We start from the raw sequence: 20,004 nt of genomic DNA on the forward strand, positions 1-20,004 counted from the left end.
ATCTCTTTAGCTCCATGATCATTTCGTATTTTTTTTCAGTATAAAAAATGCTAAGTTTGCTCATAAACCGTAAAAAAGCAGTACTGTGTAAGAGCAGAATTATGAACAGAAATTCCATTATGAAAATGGCATGTATTTAAATTTAGCTCATCAGCTATTATTCTCTAAAAGCCTTAACAGTTAATTCATCTTGATTGCGACAAAGTTTTGCATGCATTATGCCTGGTGGATATATAACACAGCTTGGTTTATGTTCGGACCGTATTTTTTATGAATGTGCAGATATTCCTGCTGATGAATAAGTCTCAAAGAAGTCTAGAGTAACTATTTATGGGAAGATATACAACATATGCAGAGTTAATGCAGATTATCATCATTTCATTTTAGTCTCATTACTGCTTTCAGTTGGAATTATCCAGCCTTACAGCACTCATGAGAGCTGAGAGACTCTACATTCCCATACTATTACTATTTCTAGTCATTTCCCATCCTTTCCAAAAACTGGTTGTAAATTAATTCAAGTATTAGCTAGCTATCACTGGCACATGAGAAGAGTAGGTGGGTACAAGTCCACTTAACATGACCACAAATTATTTCTTAGCATAAACAAGGGTCTCGTGGGCCTCCGACTCTCTTTAAGGGTTGTTTCAACTCTCCTGTAGAAGTAATGCGAAGGCATAATGTGATCTGGTGTCTACCTTAATCCTAGTCAAGACGGAAACTCAGCCTACCTGTAAACTAAGACACAGGTTAAGAAAACTGAAAGATCAGACTGGCTCTCTCAAGACCGTGTGCTACTTCATTAATAGCACAGCAATTACTTGAGTCCAACTGACACAGCTAATGGAAAATACAACTAAAAGACTCTGTCTTGGGATTAATTCAGTATTCTTCCCCTATGGCAAAGACATATAAAGTGAATTAGTGTCTAAATTTACACCTTTTACTCAGACTTAATATCATCTCTGTACTCAGTAAATGTAGCTTCTGCCTGACTCTACCTTCCCCAGGATATTTCTTGTCATCTGAAGTAGCAGCATGACAGGCAATTGGCCAGCTCAGTGCCCCTGAGAGCAGCAGTGACTGGTCCTCATTGCTCTGCCCGAGGAGCAAGCAAATTGGCAGGGCTGGCTTCACATCCATGTTCACTGAACATCTGGCCATCAGCTGCTGGGCACGCTGACAGACGTGCCCTCAGGATGATCAGGGTAAGTGACATGAGTGGGCTGCTTGGGGACTTAGCATGACCTGAAGGGGAAAAAAAACAAAACAACAAAACTGAAATTCTGCAGGTTTCCCCTTACGCATTTGGAAATCTTGAACTAAACTTGCAATGGGACCACATCTGCTGATTATAAGAATAAGATGTCTCTTATTTCTAGGAATCAAAACTGCACTGCAAGTGAAGGAAATGCTGGTAAGCACATGGCTGAGGTGAGTAAAAAGGACAAGTTGGAGCATTTTGTTTGTATTTAAGTTACACCACTGGTTTTCCACCCAGTCCGCAGTTCCCAACTGTACCACACAGACACGTACTACACTGCTGCTTCAGATGTGTATAGGTCAGTTTTGCAACAGCTCAAAATAAAATGAACAGCAAATCAGCTTGGTTTACTTTGTTCCACTCCATACATTCTCCTCCTGGAGAACCAACATGCCTCTAATATCAATGCAACCTTTCTTGATAGGCATCAATGACTTGTGCCAACTAGCTTCCAACTCTACCTCCAGAGTTAGATGTTTCTGAATTTAATGTAATTCAAATCCGTAAAGAGAAAAGCCAGTGATGCTCTTCAGAAAGCAGTGCTAAAGTAGCTAAAATAGCAAATGAATGGGAATGTAAGCCCACACATTGCTTCTTTAAACCTATGGCTTCATCTGAGGAAATGACTGCACTGTAAGGAAAAAAAATAACATTGTACATCATGCTCAGAAGTGAAACAAATGTCTGAGCTGGTGAGAATCATACAACTCATCTATCTTTTGCTTCTGAAATGGTAAAGCCCTGTTGTCTAACAGATCTCACAAGTGACCCTAGGTCAGTGCAAAATCCCACAAAAATCAGCAGAACTTCATTTTATAAGTCAGACAATTAGTGCATGGCTTTATCTGTCTGAAGATGCAAGCCCTGGTAGAAAACAAGTTTACTCAAAAGTATTTTCCAGAGATCCAAGCACAATGTAGTCTCATGCTCTGTTCTTCCTCTATGAGTTTCACTGGGTTACGTAATTATCCTGGCAATTTGATACGCACTGATGTAGCTGTGGGCTGCCTCAAATCCTTACAGACAGCAGCAGGACAAAACGAGGCTTGCTGTCAAGGTCTCATTCTGGAAAAGGCTCTGATCTTTTTATTTTCATTAAACTCTAGCATATAAGAGTTGCTTCAATGCCTGGACTAAAAAGATAGGCTAAGGGGGTTTTCTAAGTGATGGGGAATCCTGAGCCCACGCAGAGTGTTTGGAGGCTAATGTTAGTACCACTGGGTCAATCAGTCAGGCGCTGGTAACTCTGAAACACTGATAGCCACTTATACAAACAGCTTGAACCTTCACCTGTTACAAACTAGTACAGCTCTGCTGACTCCTGCTCATGGCACCATTACTCTGTTTGTCTGCCATAAAGCAGCATCTCGGCACCACGTAAGATAACTGAAGGACCTGAAACGTACTGCGTGCTAGTGGCATAGATCAGTCTACATTATACAAGCATGACCTTATGACATAAGCTTGTTCTACATTTTTGAGCCTGAGCTGAAGTCTGAAAAAAAAAAAAAAAAAAAAAAAAAAAAGGGAAGGAAACCCATCTTTGTTCTTTCTGTCCCTCTGTCCCCAGGTATTTTGCCTAGCTACTACCAAAAATGAAGAAAGGAAAAGGAAGAGAAGGACTCACCCAATCCTAAGTTTTAGTATCAGTATCAGACAAGCAGAATTCATTAAAAACTTATCAAAAAATCATAGAATGGCTTGGGTTGGAAGGGATCTTAATTATTAACTAGCTCTAACTCGCCTGCTGTGGGCAGGGCTGTCACTAGGTAGATCAGGCTGCCCACAGCCCTATCCATCCTGGCCTTGAATGCCTCCAGGATCAGCGCAGCCACAGCTTGTCTGGTCAATTTGTTGCAGTGCCTCACAGACCTAAATGCTTAATAATAAAGGAGAGGCAACCAGACTACTGAAGTTTGGTTCTCACTGCTTCCAGTTTAAAGAGGCAGCAAGGAAGCACCTTTACATGTAACGCAGCGCTACCTAAGAAGCGTTACACACAACATAGAATGCTCTCAGGCACATCACTGCGTGTCCTTCTGCCTTTCTGATCTTTGCATCACTTGCTGCTGTGTCTGCAGCCACAATTGTCCTGATTTTTCTACTTAGATCACTAAAATAACATAAGCTGATTTGCTAAGCTGGGGTGAGAATCTACTGTTTGTTCTGTAGCATAAAATTACTGAGATGAAGTCATTCATGGGCTATTTCTTTCCCTTTTAGTTGTTCTGAAATAAATTCCCTATCACCAATAGAGTTTCAGCTGTCAGCTCACTGATTGGATGCAGTAATACTATTGAAAACAGTAGGGGTTTTAGTTGTCTTTTCTTCTCACTCATTAACTTTTTCCTCATTTTCTTTATTGCTATTTCACTTACAGATGAGCTGGCTGAACTTCAGAAAACTCTCAATAGCGCAGCAGAAAACATCACTGGCACTCATTTTCCTCTAGGACTATTCCAGAAATAAAAGGCTTTTGATGGCTGGATAGTCATTCAGATATAGACTATCAGCAGTTTCCACAGCCAGGCTCACCTAACACAAAGGTTTAATTCTGATCTTATTCACACTAGCAACTGTGATGAACTCCTCACTTACTAACATGGAGTCCTCACTTAAATAGAGCTGAGCATACAGAGCTGTCTGTTAATGATTATTTTCTTCCCCCTTGTCACTAATCATTCTTTCAGCTTTTCTAGCGGAAACAAAACCCCAAACAAAACAAAAAATAGGCTTAATCAGGAACAAGGGGAAACAGGGCATGTCTAAGCCATCTTCTTTCTTATCTGATCCTTGATTTGATACATGCCCACTGTTGACACTTCACAAGAATGATGACTAGTTTGAGTCATCGGAGAGCAAGTCAGCATTTTTTCTATTTCAAGTCCCTTCCCCATTCTAAAATACTCCTGTACTATGTGGCAAAGAATCACCTACATACACTGAAAGCCTTTTTAGACCTTAATATCTCCACAAGCAGACTCATCCTCTACCTCTTCTGATAGGCGCGTTGCCCACTGTACTTATGCCAACTGGGAGCAGAACATGTTCCTTGTACCAAATCCTGGGGGGAAAAACAATAACAAAACAGTGGCACAAAATGACAGGATGAAACTGCCTATGAATCATACCACCTACCAACCTAACAACATGGGTTGTTATTCACAACAAAAGAGTCTTCAAACATATCTACACACATGAGCTCTTACAACCAGGCAGACACAATCTCCTGGCCCAAAAGTAAGTTCCAGTTTTCAAAAATTTTGCATTACACAACGCTCACTTGCCCTTTCTGGCAGCTTCTCTAAATCTCCTGTTTCCCACTTAACTGAAAATAATGTTGCAATTAGGGTAATTGACTTAGAAACCAGCTGAATGTACCGACTGGGCACTTCCAAAAGGACATAAATTGAGAGATAACTTTGCTTTGGAACATTTATTTATTATTTAGGCATAATACATGTGAGGAAAAAATTCCAAGTTATTATCACTATTATGGAAACACGGATTAAACACTTGCTAAAGGTCATTGTAGAACACAGGACAGCTAGACATGTTCTACTGACATCAGGAAAAGAAGACGCAGGCACTGAGTGGTGATTTAGACAATTTGGGTTTGTTTCATAGCTGCACCCCATTCCCCCGGTGCAATCTATGCAAGGTGCTCGGTTTCACTGTGCTGCAGCTCCCCATCTGCCTAATGAGGGTAATAATACTGTCCATTTGTCTTATCTATTTAGATGGTAAGCTCTACTGGGCAGGGACTGCTCCTTACCAGGAGTTTATTCAGAATTCATACACAACTGACTGATCTCTTGGGCTGCCTGCAGGCGATACTGTAATACAGATCATGAAAAACGTGATCCATCACGATTTAACATCTGGAGTTGGGTTTTTTTAACCCGGGCTATCCACAGTGACCTTTCCTTTTTGCCCACTGATGTACATTGCATATGAAAGAGAGAACAAAACATGTATGCAAGACAGAACTTTGGCAAGTTAGGTCCTCAAACATAGATCTTAAGCAGTTAACCTAAAAGACAATCTTTACACAGATACTTAAAAATCAGTGGAGTCAACAAGTGAGCATGAAAGAGAAAATAGTATTTAATCAGGCATGAACTTCTCTAGCATAGAGCAACAGCACAGGCACATTTACATACAGTCACTGCCTAAGGAGGATGTCAGTTCTGTGATCAAATCATCATAACCAATTGCACTAGAGTGGCATAGTGAGCTGGTGCCCTATCTTCTGCAAGGACTTGACCTCAGCTGAAAAGCATATACATTACAATGATGTTCAAGTACACACACTGCAAGTTTCTGTCAAAATTCCCAAAGATGAAAGATAAGGCTAATGGCTCTGACAGACACTGGAACTGTAAGCCATTTGCAATGGAGGAGCAAATAACAGCAAATTCCCCACTTTTTTTTTTCTTCAGAATATCCTATGGAGATTTGCAGCATAGGTAGATGATACTGTAGGGAGTGCTCAGATACTTATGAAAAAGATCCATGAAGTCAATAATCTTTCTTGCTCAAGTCAGACTCTTAGCTTATTAGCTGTCTTCTATTCAGGACTGTGACCCAACCTGTCAGAATAAAGCTGCCATTTTCTAATTACAGAAGATTTTTTAGCACAGACACTGCTGTTATATGGTACTGAGCAGCCAGAATAGCAGAGAAGTCAAAGGAATCATACTGAAGCAAGAAAGCATTGTTCTCCTGCTTCCCTCATCAACTTGCATCTGCTTTCAGATGCAAGATTATATATGCCAGGTTGTATACTTATTTCAAGAAATACTAGTTGCTTTGATTTCCCTAGGGAAATTTAATGATGGAAAAGTTTATCTTCCTTCACGCTGTAGCTGGAGCAAATAAAAATGATTGTAAATACCTATTCTTTGTTTAGTGAATCTTAGAATGACAGCTGTGCAATTCATCTCATCTGCATACTTTTTTTCAGAATGCGTAGGATGGTTGAGGTTTCCTTCTCATTTTTCTGTCGTGCTCCATTTTAGATTTTCATATTATTCCATTTCTCTGAATGCAGAAAGACAGAAATGGGCCTGTTTCTTAAAAGATTAAGGAGGCAGTGTCCCCAGCTATACAATGCCACTGAATAAAGATATCTGCCAGCTCCTTACTTGATGGACACTAGATTAGTCTTTTCAAGTCAGTGAAACTGTGAAGCTTTAGGTTATCTAAACACTTTATTCACAGGGTTAATGCAGTTCATTCCTGAAGTTCCTTACACCCAGCTATGAAAAAATCTCATTTACAAATTAAATTCTACTGCTGTTTTTGGCCTCCCTTCTCTGTTTGTCCTCTGTTACTTGAAACATTTTATTTGTTCTCCTTCCTTTCAAAATCATTGGCAGTTCCAGAGGTATGCAATTATTATCATTTGTACTTAACACCACAACAGCCTCATACCAAAGAGCTTAAAGGTTTGCACTGATAACCTAATAGGAAAGTTAGAGAACACAAAGGTAGAGGATTAGAGCCTCCTTGCTCTGTAACTTCCTGTATGAAATACAGATAAATTGAAATGTCTCTTTGAAACCACTCATTTCTTGTTTACCCAAGCAGGCTCCTTAAGTAAATCTAACACCTTATCACATCATCAACCAGAATTCATAAGGCAACATCGTATACACGCAAATCCAGCTATCTTCAACACTGAAAAGGCTTCTGCTGCTCCAGTGCAGGTGAACTATGCTGGTAGTACTCTTCCCCTGCTCCACCCTCAGCCTATTTTAATACACCCACTCGCTTTGTTCCGCTGGCTATACTACCACCTACTTCCTCCAAACCACCTATCCAAACACCAGCAGCAACCTGAGGCTACAGCTTCTTTTTCTTCTTTCTTCTGCTTTTAGAAAGCTAAACAAGAGATGCTTCCATTGCATGGGAGAACTGCCTTTCCAATCCTGTCATTAGGATAGGGCGTGCTACAGAAGACAACAGCAGGTGGAGGTCCAAATTGTACTTGGTTACACCAGGTGTGTCCATATAATTCATATGCTTGCAATGTCATAAGAATCTTCAAGATCTCAAGGGCATGATTTCAGAGCAGGAGGTGACAGGCAGGATGGACAGAACATATGGAGGATCAGATGACATTCACATCATCTTTATTTATGTCTGCATCCATACTGAATATTCCTGTCTTTCTCTCACACTCATCAGTAGAGGACAGAAGGAGGGCAATGAAACCTGCTGCTCCTTCAGACATAAACAGAAATATCTGCTCAGTGGAGCAACGTTTTATCTCACATACATAGGTGATAACAAGAGGATTTGCCACCCCAGCATGATAGCATCCTGGGGAACACCTCCAGCATGGATGAGCTTCATCAGACTATTGCATATAGGGTAGTGAAAGATACAAATAACATAACTTCATACCTTTTACTTCTTGCTTGCATATTGATATTAAGATCTTTTTTTGCTGTTTATAAGCCCACCATGGATTTGTTTAAACTGCCTGCAGACCTTGTATCACTTCTGCCCATTTCAGTTCTGCAAGTTTGTTTAGCACTTGCCTCTTTACTTTGTCGGTTGCTGGGGCTGGCCAAATGCTAATGAGTAGGAAGATATTAAGAGAATCAAATAGACTATCTGGTGAGTAGCACAACAGAATGCACTACCTATACTGTCAAATAGCTTCCATCAGCCCAACTTAAGCATATCTGTGTGCCTGGACTTCAATTTCTCTGTCAAAGTGCTATCAAAGCTCTTGTTTACAGACAGAAGTAACACTTAGGAAAAAATAGTTTCTAAGTTAAGAAAAGTTAGCTAAACCAAACAATGCATAAGAAGATATGGCAGAAACATCACGCATGAGCAAGACAATTTACTCATGAGTTGCTGTCATGCTCGAAAGTGGGTCCAGAGGAGGTGACTAAAATGTTCACAGGGCTAGAGTACCTCTCCCATGAAGACAGGCTGAGAGAGCTGGCATTGTTCAGCCTGGAGAACAGAATATTCCAGGGAAACCTTACAGCAGCTTTTCAGTACCTAACGGGGGCCTACAGGAAAAATAGGAAGGGACTCTTTTATCAGGACGTGTTGTGATAGGACCAGGGATAATGGCTTTAATCTGAAGAGGGTACCATTCAGATTAGTATCAGTATAAGAGAGAAATTGTTTACTCAGAGGGTGGTGAGGCACTGGAAGTGGTTTCCCAGAGAAGTTGTGTATGCCTTATCCCTGGAAGCATTCTAGGCCAATTTGGCTGGGGCTCTGAGCAACCCAATCTAGTGAACAGCAATCCTGACTATGGCAGGGGGCTGGAACTGATCTTTCAGGTCACCTCCAACCCAAGCCATTTGGTGATTCTATGATTCTATATAGCAGCTCAATAACAGATCTAAGGGAACACACTTCCAAAGTGAAGAAAGTGAAGTAAAATAGAAGTCACACAGACTAACTAGACAGAGAAATAGGGCTCAGTGATGGTACCAAATTAACTCAAGTTTCCCTGCTCTCCCATATGAAGAGTTTCTAAAACAAATTGATTCTATTCTTTTATCTAACTTGATGCACCAAATACAATCAAGGGCAATCAAGACCAGAAGTATTTTGCTGTATGTGTTAGGAGGAGCAAGAAGCCTTAACAGCTGCATCTCCCCAAAAGGATGCAAATCTAGTTGATGGAGTAGATTCACACTAGCTGCAGCAAGGACAAGTGATCCTGTGAGAATCTGCCTATGCCAAAAAGGTTAGTGAGGGCCAATATATCAGAAACTCTCGCAGTACTGAGGACTGACAGATCCTGATCTGTGTGAAATAAGGTGATGAACAGCCTTTTTACAGTGGAATCGCCAGCTCAGTAAATGAAACCCCAGCTTCACTTCACTATAAGGTTTGATGGACCTCATTGTGAGGTACAAGACTTCAGCAGCAATGCCATCTCAGTCTTCAATTCGACAGGACTAAAAGTATACACTAACATCAACTACAACAAGCCCTCTCTACTGTAAAGTCAGTCCAGCATTGAGTGGCATCAAACAATATTTGATAAAATGCACTAGCTGTATGGCTCGAGCCTCTGCTAAATTATGGACAGCTGTTACCTTATTAATCTTTGATTTCACAACAACCTCCTTATAAAGGTTGGCACCTTTACTTCCTGACATCTCAATCTTTGGAGAGCTAACGATTGGCAAAATAAACACTGCCAAGTCTAAAGGACTTCATTTCCAGTTTAAACCAAAATCAGTTTTTCTCTTCACAATGTTTCCTGCCTACAGTTAAAATTCCACCCAGGACTTCACATCCTCGGTGCCGTTAGAGCAGATGTTAAGAAGACATAGCTTCCAAAGCTAAGTAAACAACAGTTCAAGGGTATACTGCAAAGATGTCTTCACAAATCTTTCCCTCCTCTCTGAAGAGTTCAAGGAAACCCACGTAACCACTAACCCTTCCCTTCTTGCAGGTCTCATCCTGCAAAGATAGGCTAAAAGCATAGTCACAAATGATGCAGCAACCCCTCAAACTACCAAAGACTGACTCCAACAATATTCACATCTCTTACACACCAAGTGGACCACCTCTGTTGAAATACAGGATACTGTAACATGCATAGGAATAGCGCCAGCATCTTAAAACAGCAAGCACTACAACAGCACAGCAGCTTAATACTTACACTCAGCAGGAGGCACTTGTTTTCTTTGATGGCACCTATGCAGCCCACGAAGCCAATGATCATGACAAAAGTTCCTGTGACAATCAGCAGATTGGCAGCTGACAGTGATGGGAAAGATGAAGAGAGGGTGGCAAAGTTCCCTTGAGTAACTGCCAGCCAGATGCCCACTCCAAGGATTCCACAGCCCCCCAACTGGAAAAATAAAGTGAAAAAAAAGCTCAGTTGTTGTATCAAAGTAACCCCAGATTTTAATCCATATCAATACAGCAGTGAATCAATACAGCTCCACTGTAGCAGCCATGCCTAAGAACGATCTTTAGTTACAGCACTTTCAGCCCAAAGTAGACAATGCAGACAAAGGAAAACACTTCATACAGAGGAAATTTATCAATAAGATAATACAATCAAAAAATGACCCAAATTTCAGATGAGATGAGGACTTCACTGGTTTAGGAAAAATCTTAAAGGGAAGCAGTAGTACAGGCTCTTCTGGTATGTGAGCAAGGAGAAGGGAGCATGGCAGCAAAGGCAGTCACCACCACAAAAACATCAAATTTACAATTATTATATACACAAGGAACTTTTAAAAATGCAAACAATTATAAGCCTGCTGCTTATAATTGAGATAAAGTCTGCACAATTGTAACAAACTGAGTAAAGTTGAGCAATTAAATAGAATTAAACCAAAGGGAATTTTGCATTATTATACAGTCACACAGCAGCGCATCACTTACATTTCTTTCTTTCCTACCTTCCCTTTAAAATAACCAATTTTTATTGAGTTTTATAATTGCACTTTATTATCCAAACCAATTAAAGGTGAGGAAAAAAAACTGCATTCATAGAGTAGTAAGCCACACATAGGAGCATATCAATTAAATGTCTGCGTAAAACGGATGAACATAAGGCAACTCCTGAATCAGAAGAGGAAAAAGACAGAGCTAATCCTGGGGCAGAGCTAAGACTCTGAAATGAAACACAGAAGAGAAACCCAAAAGCCAAAGCAATTTCTTAGTGCTAATTGCTAAGGTTGCCTCTGCATGATACTGAATTTCCCCTCAGGAGGAGACAAGAATGGTGGCTCTACCCTAGTTGCAAACAAGACTGCTTTTGTAAGAAGCAAAACTGTACCTCATTGCAATGTACCTCAGCTGCATCAACCTGAATGTCTCCACTGAGAGAAGGCAGACCAGGACACGTGGACTCACAACATCTCATTAAGTTGTCTTTCCATATACATGCATCCCATACCACAACATTCAAGCTGGTGCAATGTGCCCTTGGTAAGCACCAAGGAGGGACAGTACCTGCAGTGACCACATACACTGAAATACCTTTCTTCACTGCCCACTTGTGTACTGTGATATTTACAGTGGTCTAAAATGACTAACCAGGAGACAGGAGTAGGAAAAATACTGAAGGAAGATAACCCATAGAAAATTATCTGGAGTACCTGAGGACATGTAAACAAAAGTTATCATCCTAGGCCAAGGAAAAAATGGAAAAAAGGAGGCATATATGCTCTAAAAAGGGAAGACAGTAAAATAATATCTATTGGGAAGAGGCCCAAGCTAAAACCAGAATAATCAGAGCACTGGCAATTAGCGCCAGTTCTTTCTTGCAAAGCAATTCCGTAGCACCAATAAAAGGCAGCTTATTTCATTCCTTTTCACATTCTCTGTGTTGCTACATGCTTCAAGTAATACAGGTGCCTACAACTCCTGTTTGTATTTTAGGATGTGGGTCAGGACATGCCTGCTGTTCCTCCACCACCCACTAGGTTCTTTATGATGTACAACACACAACACCGAAGATGACATTTCCCTTAGGACATCAGATTACAGCACCATCTCCTTTCCCAGTCATTCTTGGCTGCAAAACAGAGAAACCATTGGCAGTACAAAACTTCACAAAACCAGATGTTTGATGTAGAACACTGCAACTGTCGCTGTCCCATTTACATCAGGGCAGAATATTTCAGGTCAGTTTGTCACCAGGAGCATCTCACTATGCTCTTCTTGATTCAGAGGTACTCTAATATACCTCAGGCTCTCTATCAGCTCATTATCTTTCTGTTTTTGAAGAAGGAACACATACTTTTTCCTTATGTCGACTAACCAAAATCTAACAAGTACAAAGGGATCCTTTGAGCATTAAACCATTTGGCTATAATGGATTTCACAAAGTGCTTCTTAGACAACGGCAACACACACAACTGAAAGTTGCTGCATGTTACTCCAGCCCTGTTCCTCCTCCCACACCAGAATGTTTCCTTGTGGTGCTTGAGTACAGTCACGGAGCTGCCATACAACTACCTGGAAAATGGAGGATGCCCTTGATGTTGGTCTACGCTACTCTTTCCACCAAGGGCTGAGCCACAACTCTAAGTCTGTGGCCACAGTACACAGTAACACTCAAGCATCTGGTTAAGAACACAAATAAGGGAACTCAAGATCCACCAAGACAGTCACAGGAACCTTTCCAATGAGGGCAGAATATTTTCTGGTTCCAAATGGCTCCCTTCCCTTTTGCTTTTCTTATTCTGAACAGAAGCTTAACTCCCAGTTTCAATTCCAGGGACCAGAGGGATCGTGTTTATTTATGCAAGGTATCTCAAACAGAACAGAACTGTCATAATTGATTCTTTGCTGCCTGATTTGGTTTCTTCATCTTTGTCTCTAAAAAGCTATTAAACTATGGATAATTTTGCTTAGTAACTTATGCTGTTCCTTTTCCTCCACTTTTTCTTCCTCTACTCCATCTCTCAATCCTTGCCAGTATCAAACAGGCAGAAGAAGAGTGATGAGATGACAAGTCTTGACAGCCTTCAGGATTTGCTGAGATACAAAATTAAGCAAAACCAAAACCATTACCAGGGCTACTCCTGAATATCTGGTGTCTTCCTTGCAAATAGCTGTCACATTTAGAACACACACTAAATGTTGAAACAAAAAGATTAGTGATCAGACCACAGCCTGAAGCTGGCAACCTTACACAACTCTGTGTTGGTACTACATGGAGACGGCAAGGCTAATTCAAAAAGAATTTATTAAAAAAAAAAAAAAAAAAAAAAAGAAGAAAAAATCCCCAAAGATATCAGGCCACTGACAACATTTTTTAATCTTTTGTGAAATGTTTAATACATTATTTGCCTAATTGTTCATGATATTCCACTCTCGAGCAAGGCAATTGTGAATGAAACAACAGAATGCAGCATCTTTTAACATTTTTTTCTAGTAAATGTTGCATTTTTTTAGTAAAATCTTTTATTCTAGTGCCCAATCTGGGATAGTTTATAGCCCTAAGCCTGGAGATTGAATTGAGATTTTAATTATGTTTGTGTTCTAGGATAGACTGTGGTGGAAATCTGGAAGAGGCCATCCAATGTGCCAGTTTCTCAATTATAAAGTATCAACTATAAAAACATAAACAGTGGGTCCTTAGCAAGCCCTGGACTTTGCAGTTGACTGTGGAAGGAGTGGTTCATTTTGCTTACGACAAATTGCTTGTGGGCATTTAAATAGCAGAGTGTGGCAGTAAAGCTGGTGGCTCACCCTAAGAGCAGAGATTCAGTCCATCTCTTTCTCCCTGGGAGACACAGCCACGTGTGAGTTCACTCTCTTAGCAGAAAAGCTGTCTGCAAAATTAGATCCTCCAAATTGTTCTAATGGGCTACAAAATAAATTATTCAGGCTTCAGAGCATACACTTAAAATTGATCTTACACTATTGTAAACAAAGTAATCCCAAACAACCCCGGATATATGCGTGCTGTTAGAGAAAATAATTCTGAAGTTACAGCTACACACTTAAAATACAGCAGGAGAAATTGCCTCATTGTTCATCATAATGGTGTTGGTGTCCTTAAGTGTTTTTTATATTGGTTTTGTTACATTGAGAATGCATCTAATCAAGGCTTCTCATACTGTGACTGATTAGGATCTACCCATCACACTTCCCTTTTAGATAAAAACTATTCCTGTTATATTAAAAAATCCACTGATAACAGGACTCAAGTGGAAGCACGACCAGTTTTTTTGCAGTTATAATAATTCACTTAGAAAGATTTTTCTCTCCCAGTCTCCACAAATTTAAACTGGCTTAAAATGGCTTTCTCAATCCCACTTGCTATGCAGTTATTCTTCTGCAAATGTTCTTCCCCCTCCTTTAACTACGGAGTAAGAGCTTACAATGAAAAAATCAACATCAAAGTATTAATAGCTGTGATGTGAACATTACCCAGCAAATGCTCTTGTAATGTAAGGCGTACTTAAAAAACTGTTTCTTTTAGCTAGATACATATGTCAGGTGGAAATGTAATATGTACGTACACTGACAGGATGCAATGAATCCAGGATCCTACATGCACAAAGCAGAAGCTCACGTGCTACTGAAGGGACTGCAGCTTTCTCTACAAGCACACAGACAACTTCTTGCTGTAGCAGCTGCCTGTCTTGTTGAAGGATCTGGAAACTAGCCTGCTGGCCACTTGTAGAAAACATCTTCAAGCATTGGTGCTGCCTTCAGACCACCAAATAAATCTCTGGACCTGTATCTGCATCACATCACCACATACTGAACATGCAGCCAGTGTTCCACCACTGGGATGGGCTCTTTAGCAGAGCTTATCCGATATTCACCAGTAGCATCACCACAGTGTAGCACATGCTGCAATTCTCTTGCTAGTCAGAGGTCTAAAATCTAACAAATGTAAGAGGCGAGGATGTCATAAAAGTTCATCTCTTTGTGCCTTGGATTTTGGAAAGTTAAATGGAGTACTGCATGAGGAACTGAAGTGCTTTCTGCCTTTATTATAATTAGGCTCTAGGGCTCTGAACTGCAGAGCCAAACAATAAGTGCAAGCCTCATGTAGGATGGCCGTGATCTGAGCAACATCAGTTTAGCTATGATTTAAAAAAGAATCAGCAAAAAACCATCAGTTCGTGGGGACAACATTCGTGAGAGTGAAGAGACTGGAATAGAAGCAATCCCTAAAATCCAGCATTGGATAGGAAAGGAAAATAGAGAAAGATAATTTTTAAAACAGGCAGAGTTCATTTTGTCCACAGGTTTAAAACCAATTGAAGTACTTTTTACAAAAACACTAACCTGTACTTTGGAATTTGTGGCCACAGTTTTGTGGATATCAAAATATAAGCAGGTCAAAAAGAGATTACACAAAGCCAAGGAGGGCAAAGCGCGCTGGTTTTATTGAAAATGACATCTTGAATGCAAACCTTGCATATGAAGAACTTAAAACTGTAAATTGAAGCAGCTGAGAAAAGTATCCATTTTCTTATATTCCCTCTCAGCACTCCTAACTGGCCATGACCCAAAGCCGGGTATTTGGCTAGATGAAACCTGGTCAACATTATGGGCATTTGTAAGTTCTCCTTACCTCACTCTTTTCCCCCCTCTAGTTTCAGTGCTCACTTAGAATTTAAACGTGAAGGTTTTTTTCTTGCTTGGCATCAGCCTATTTTCAGACATGGGTTTATGGAAAGAGACACCAATGAAAGAGTTAATTCCCTGTTTCTCCTTACCCACGTCATACTCTCATATATAATTTTTTTTTAATCAATGAGAGCATGGCCTATTCAAACCAAATTGAGGAGATCTGCCATGCAATTAGTTACAAGGTCAGAAATCTCTTTCCCTCCCTCAGATCCACTGCAGAAGCTGTATTTCTCTTCCACTGGGCACAGTGATTACAGTTGCAGGTCTAACCTGTAGGATCACCCTGTAAGCTCCAGCGTTGGTGAATCAGCAGCTAAACTACAAGCAATGCAGTACTTAAACTAGAGTACATTAAAAAGAAGAAATAAGGATCGAGTTATTTCACGCATTTTGGAGCTGAGTAAAGATACCTCCACTTCTGCACTTCACACACACGCATTCCCTTCTCCTGTTATCACTGCCTTCTGCTCTTGCATCATGACCCAGGTTGTCAGTAATGTTTACGGAATTTGGACAGCCACCAGCAAATTCTCAGCTGTCATCACTCCAGAGCACTTCAGCTGTCTCGTAATTTGCATCAAACAATCAGTGAGAGCTGGCTTACAGAGCCACTAGATCCTTGCAAGAAGTCTCCTGATTTCCCACTACTGAGATTAAGCAGCCTATTAAAACTTGGCTGAATACAAACACATGCCTTGTGCACCATGCATGTCTTCTGCACCCTGGCTATCAGACTGTGTCCCCTAAGGAGGTCTTTTCAGAGCAGCATAAAGATAGAAAAGTCATTAGTCTATTCAGTTATAGGATAGACCTAAAAAGTCTATCGAAGCTTGGGATTTCAACAGGAGGCTGCGTCATGAGGTTTGTACAGAAGGAAAACAAAACAAAACAAAACAAAACAAAAACCAACACAACAACAAACCTGCAGTCCACAAATCCCTTCTGTAGGGTAGAAGACTCAGGAAATAATTTCCTTGCCTAATTCAGACGGGCTCTCAGCCTCACTGCTTCACAGACAGACACGTCTGGTCTCAGCTCGGATGAGCGCCAGATCCACCTAGCAGACAGACATTATTCCACAGAAATTACACATCACAAATGGATGCTGCTCTACTCTCAGACTCAACACTTTCTTGATAAGAACATCTACTCACTGTAGCATACTAGCTTCAGCAAAAATTTTATTTTGTTCTGGTGTCATTTTAGTCCACTCTCAAACTCTTCTCTGATATCTCTATGACTCTGAGGAAGATGTTTCAAAAGAGTGCATCTGAGTAAAGCACAAAGTATTTCAAATGTCAATCTTTTCGTCTTTGCAGATAAGCAGTGCACAGCAATTAAAAATTAAAAGCTCTATGAAACTAGTTGTTAGCCACTCCATTTCTGCATTTTGCTTAGGAAAGTGATGTTAAGGTTCAAGTATAAAAATGTCATCTTGCAATATGGGGCATTATGTATGTGCCCAGAATCTTCTAAGAGCCACACAGCTCTCCTCTTCACTAGTGCTAGCCAGCATGGCAGATCACTCGCTGCCCCAATCAGCACTGTTGCACGAGACCTTTTCTTACAAGGTGATTCACTTGCTGTCTGCCTCTCCATTACAAGCTGCCGTCCGGTGGTGCAACGCAGTATAGAGCTCAAAATTATTTCAAAGCTGATGTTATGCATCATCCTGGGGTTCATGCTCTCATTGCTCTCTTCCTTGCTATTGGCACAGGTTTGAAGATACACACTTTAGGAGCTCGCGTTATAAATAAGATTTGTTTTAGGATATTCCAGCCAGTGTGTGAGCCTGACAAACAGCGAGAGCTTTTATCAAGCCCGAAAATTCTACAGACTTCGGAGCTTATGGGAAAAGAAATATCATAAGAAAGGCATTTGTTTTCATAGCGTCAATAATGGAAACACAAGAAGTTGTTTTTTCAGTTATCCTGCAGAGGAAAGAGCCTCAAGAGCTTAAGCCTTAAGAAATTCATTATCCCTCCCCAGTCGAGTTCCACCACTAAATTGCGGCCCCATACAACTAAAGTAAATTCAGGGCCAACTGAAGATGTAAAAAGACAGAATATCATACTGACACCCTGCTAATGGAAAAGTGAATAAAAAGCCTTTCAGTTAATCCCTGCTGCTTTATGAGCTGTATTCTCCTAAGCACTTGCTCCTCTAAATCATAGTTATCTATCAACTACTGTTACAAAAGAACAGAACTGCAACAGTTATGAGTTAACACATCCAGTGTAAAAACTGTATTTTCCTTTTACAGGTTCAAAATTCATTGAAACACTTCAATATGCTCAGTGCCATCCTTATCGAGCAAAGCATTTAAGCACATGCTTAACTGTCAGTGACTTTAATTAGTCACTGTCTTTCCAGGTTTGAGTTTTAACCTCTAACAAAGCAAAAGCGTTAAAGCTCCTCAAACATCATTTCTAAATTCATCTGGGATGACAGTAATGAAATCGTTACAGTCCTAAGGAAGAATATATGCATTGGGTCTGGAATCAGAATGAATAAAATGAAGTTAAAGCTTTTAAAAAGAAGCAGAAATGGAAGAAAACAGAACGTGCTCTGCAATCTCAGTTCTGTGCCCTCTGTAAAATACTAGTTTCTAGTGACTTCGGAGTATAAACTGGGAAACAACCAGATCTGGAGTTCTAGATGCAATTTTTGTCACTTGTTGCCACATACATGTTGCTAAATACTGAAAACGAAAGAAGCAAAAGGTGAAATTTGGTCTTCTACACAGCATAAGAACTGAGATTTCTGGAAAGGAGATTATCTACAGAGAATTTTACCCAAACCATCTGGTGAGATGGCAGGAGAAACTATGGATAATGAGCACCAAATAATGACACCAGAAGCCACAGCTCAGTTCTTTGGTTTACACAGATTTCTTGCACAAGAAATAACACAGATTATTTGGTGTCTGTAGTGTTATTCTCTTTTAGACATTGAAAAGGTTTAGATTGAGATATACTGAAATAAGATGACAGGGGTCATACAAAACCAAACATAAACAAACAGATTTCTTAAACAATACAAAGCCAAAAGAGACAGTCTTTCTGTTTCATTTTACTCAAGATGTTTTTAAAACATGTGCTAACAGGCACAGTCTGCAGCAAAATGCAAGTAAAAATATTTTTATGTTAGATGTATAATCCATCCATAGAGGTATGCAGATAGCACAGGGCTGGTTACTATAGAAACCCCTAGAGTGCATATAGATACATACTATAGTTGGAATGTAAAATTAGTTGTGTATCTAAAAGAGAAAATTGCTGATAGTGTGGGAAAGAAAGAGCTAAGGCTGATATCCTTCCTCACAAAAGCTTCCAAGAAATACCGAGTCTTGACTTTATAAGCCTATATCTGATTAAAAATGCTCTGAATAAAGGGTCTCCCATGATGCACACTGGCAGAAGATAATCTTAGTTCTGAAAGTTGAGGCAGATCAGGAAAACAGTCCCTGGTTTTTTGTCCTGAAATGGGGGAGGCTCGGGGATGTTGCTTTTACTCATGTGTTTGGCTCTTTACATCTCAAGGCTGGTTTTAAGAGCATCCTTTCCACAGGTCCCAGATCATGCTGATGTAATTTCACTGTGATAATGGCTAATTTTCCTGATGGAGACCTTTACAAAGAGAAATTGGTTTTCTTGGTCTAACCAATCAAGTAGGTCATCTTCCCCTGAAGAATACAGCTATTCCATACTCTCCCCTGCCATTTGTACTTTTGATGTTCAGTCATTTGCTCAGCAGCTGGTGGCACTAGAATGACACACATACAAGGATATTTAGGGTCACAGCCAAGTAATTCTCTGAAGACTGTCAGAGGGCAGGCAGAGGGCCAGAGGTGCAGGTTAGTGGGAATGCCAGAAGCAGTGCACTCTGTTCCCTTGGTCCCATCACAGATGTGCCTGCAATCTGCCCTGCCTCGAACAAGCAATACCCCGAGTCCTTTCAAAGACAAATATGCTGGACTGCAGACAGACCATCACATGGGCAGCTCGCTCCTTGAGGAGCGAGTCCTTCAAGTCCTGCTCAGGAAAAACAGTAGGAAAAATTTCTGAGAAAAAGGAGTGGTAAGGTACTAGAAAAGGATGCCTAAGGAGGTGGTAGAGTCACTGTCCCTGGAGGTGTCCAAGAACTGTGTAGGTGTGGCAATGAGGGACAGGGTGGTGATGGATTGACAGCTGGACTAGATAAACTTAGAGGTCTTTTCCAACCTTTATGGTTCTGTACATTGAGCCACCTCCAGTAGGCACAGGAAGGTTTCAGAAAGCAGTTGGACTTTCACACAATATCCCAGCTCCTAAAAGCTAGGAAGCTCTGTGACAGACTCCAGCGTGACTCTCGTATCTGAACAACGCACGAAAAACTTGTCACTGATATTTATTAACAGGCTCCTTCATATTCATGCTAATAGTAAAGCTAGCGATACTTCCACAGTGCCGAAAAACAGCATTCTACAGCATCAATCAATGAAAGCAATGTAAAGGGGGAGCTTAGTATTGCGAATAAAATGAACTATGTAACACCTGGAATACTAGGCGAAGGTATTCGTGCCTTGCATACAAAAGAAAATTGTGCAATGAAGGTCTGGTTCAGATCACTCTGATGCAATTCTTCCTTCT

General features: G+C 40.5%; 1 protein-coding gene across 7 annotated transcripts in view; it reads right to left on the minus strand.

The window, feature by feature from the left end:
* Window positions 1-20,004, minus strand: part of TSPAN4 (tetraspanin 4) — a 393,641-nt gene that overhangs the window by 55,826 nt on the left and 317,811 nt on the right. For all 7 annotated transcript variants that reach the window (XM_042814264.1, XM_042814266.1, XM_042814267.1 and 4 more), the window contains one exon: window positions 9,918-10,109. In XM_042814264.1, coding sequence (XP_042670198.1) covers window positions 9,918-10,109 — 192 coding nt within the window. The remainder of the gene's footprint in view (window positions 1-9,917; window positions 10,110-20,004) is intronic.

The sequence above is a fragment of the Centrocercus urophasianus genome, unplaced genomic scaffold (genome assembly GCF_019232065.1).
Source record: "Centrocercus urophasianus isolate 14NV4802_14NV808 unplaced genomic scaffold, USGS_Curo_1.0 seq_14, whole genome shotgun sequence".
Classification (NCBI taxonomy): Eukaryota; Metazoa; Chordata; class Aves; order Galliformes; family Phasianidae; genus Centrocercus; species Centrocercus urophasianus.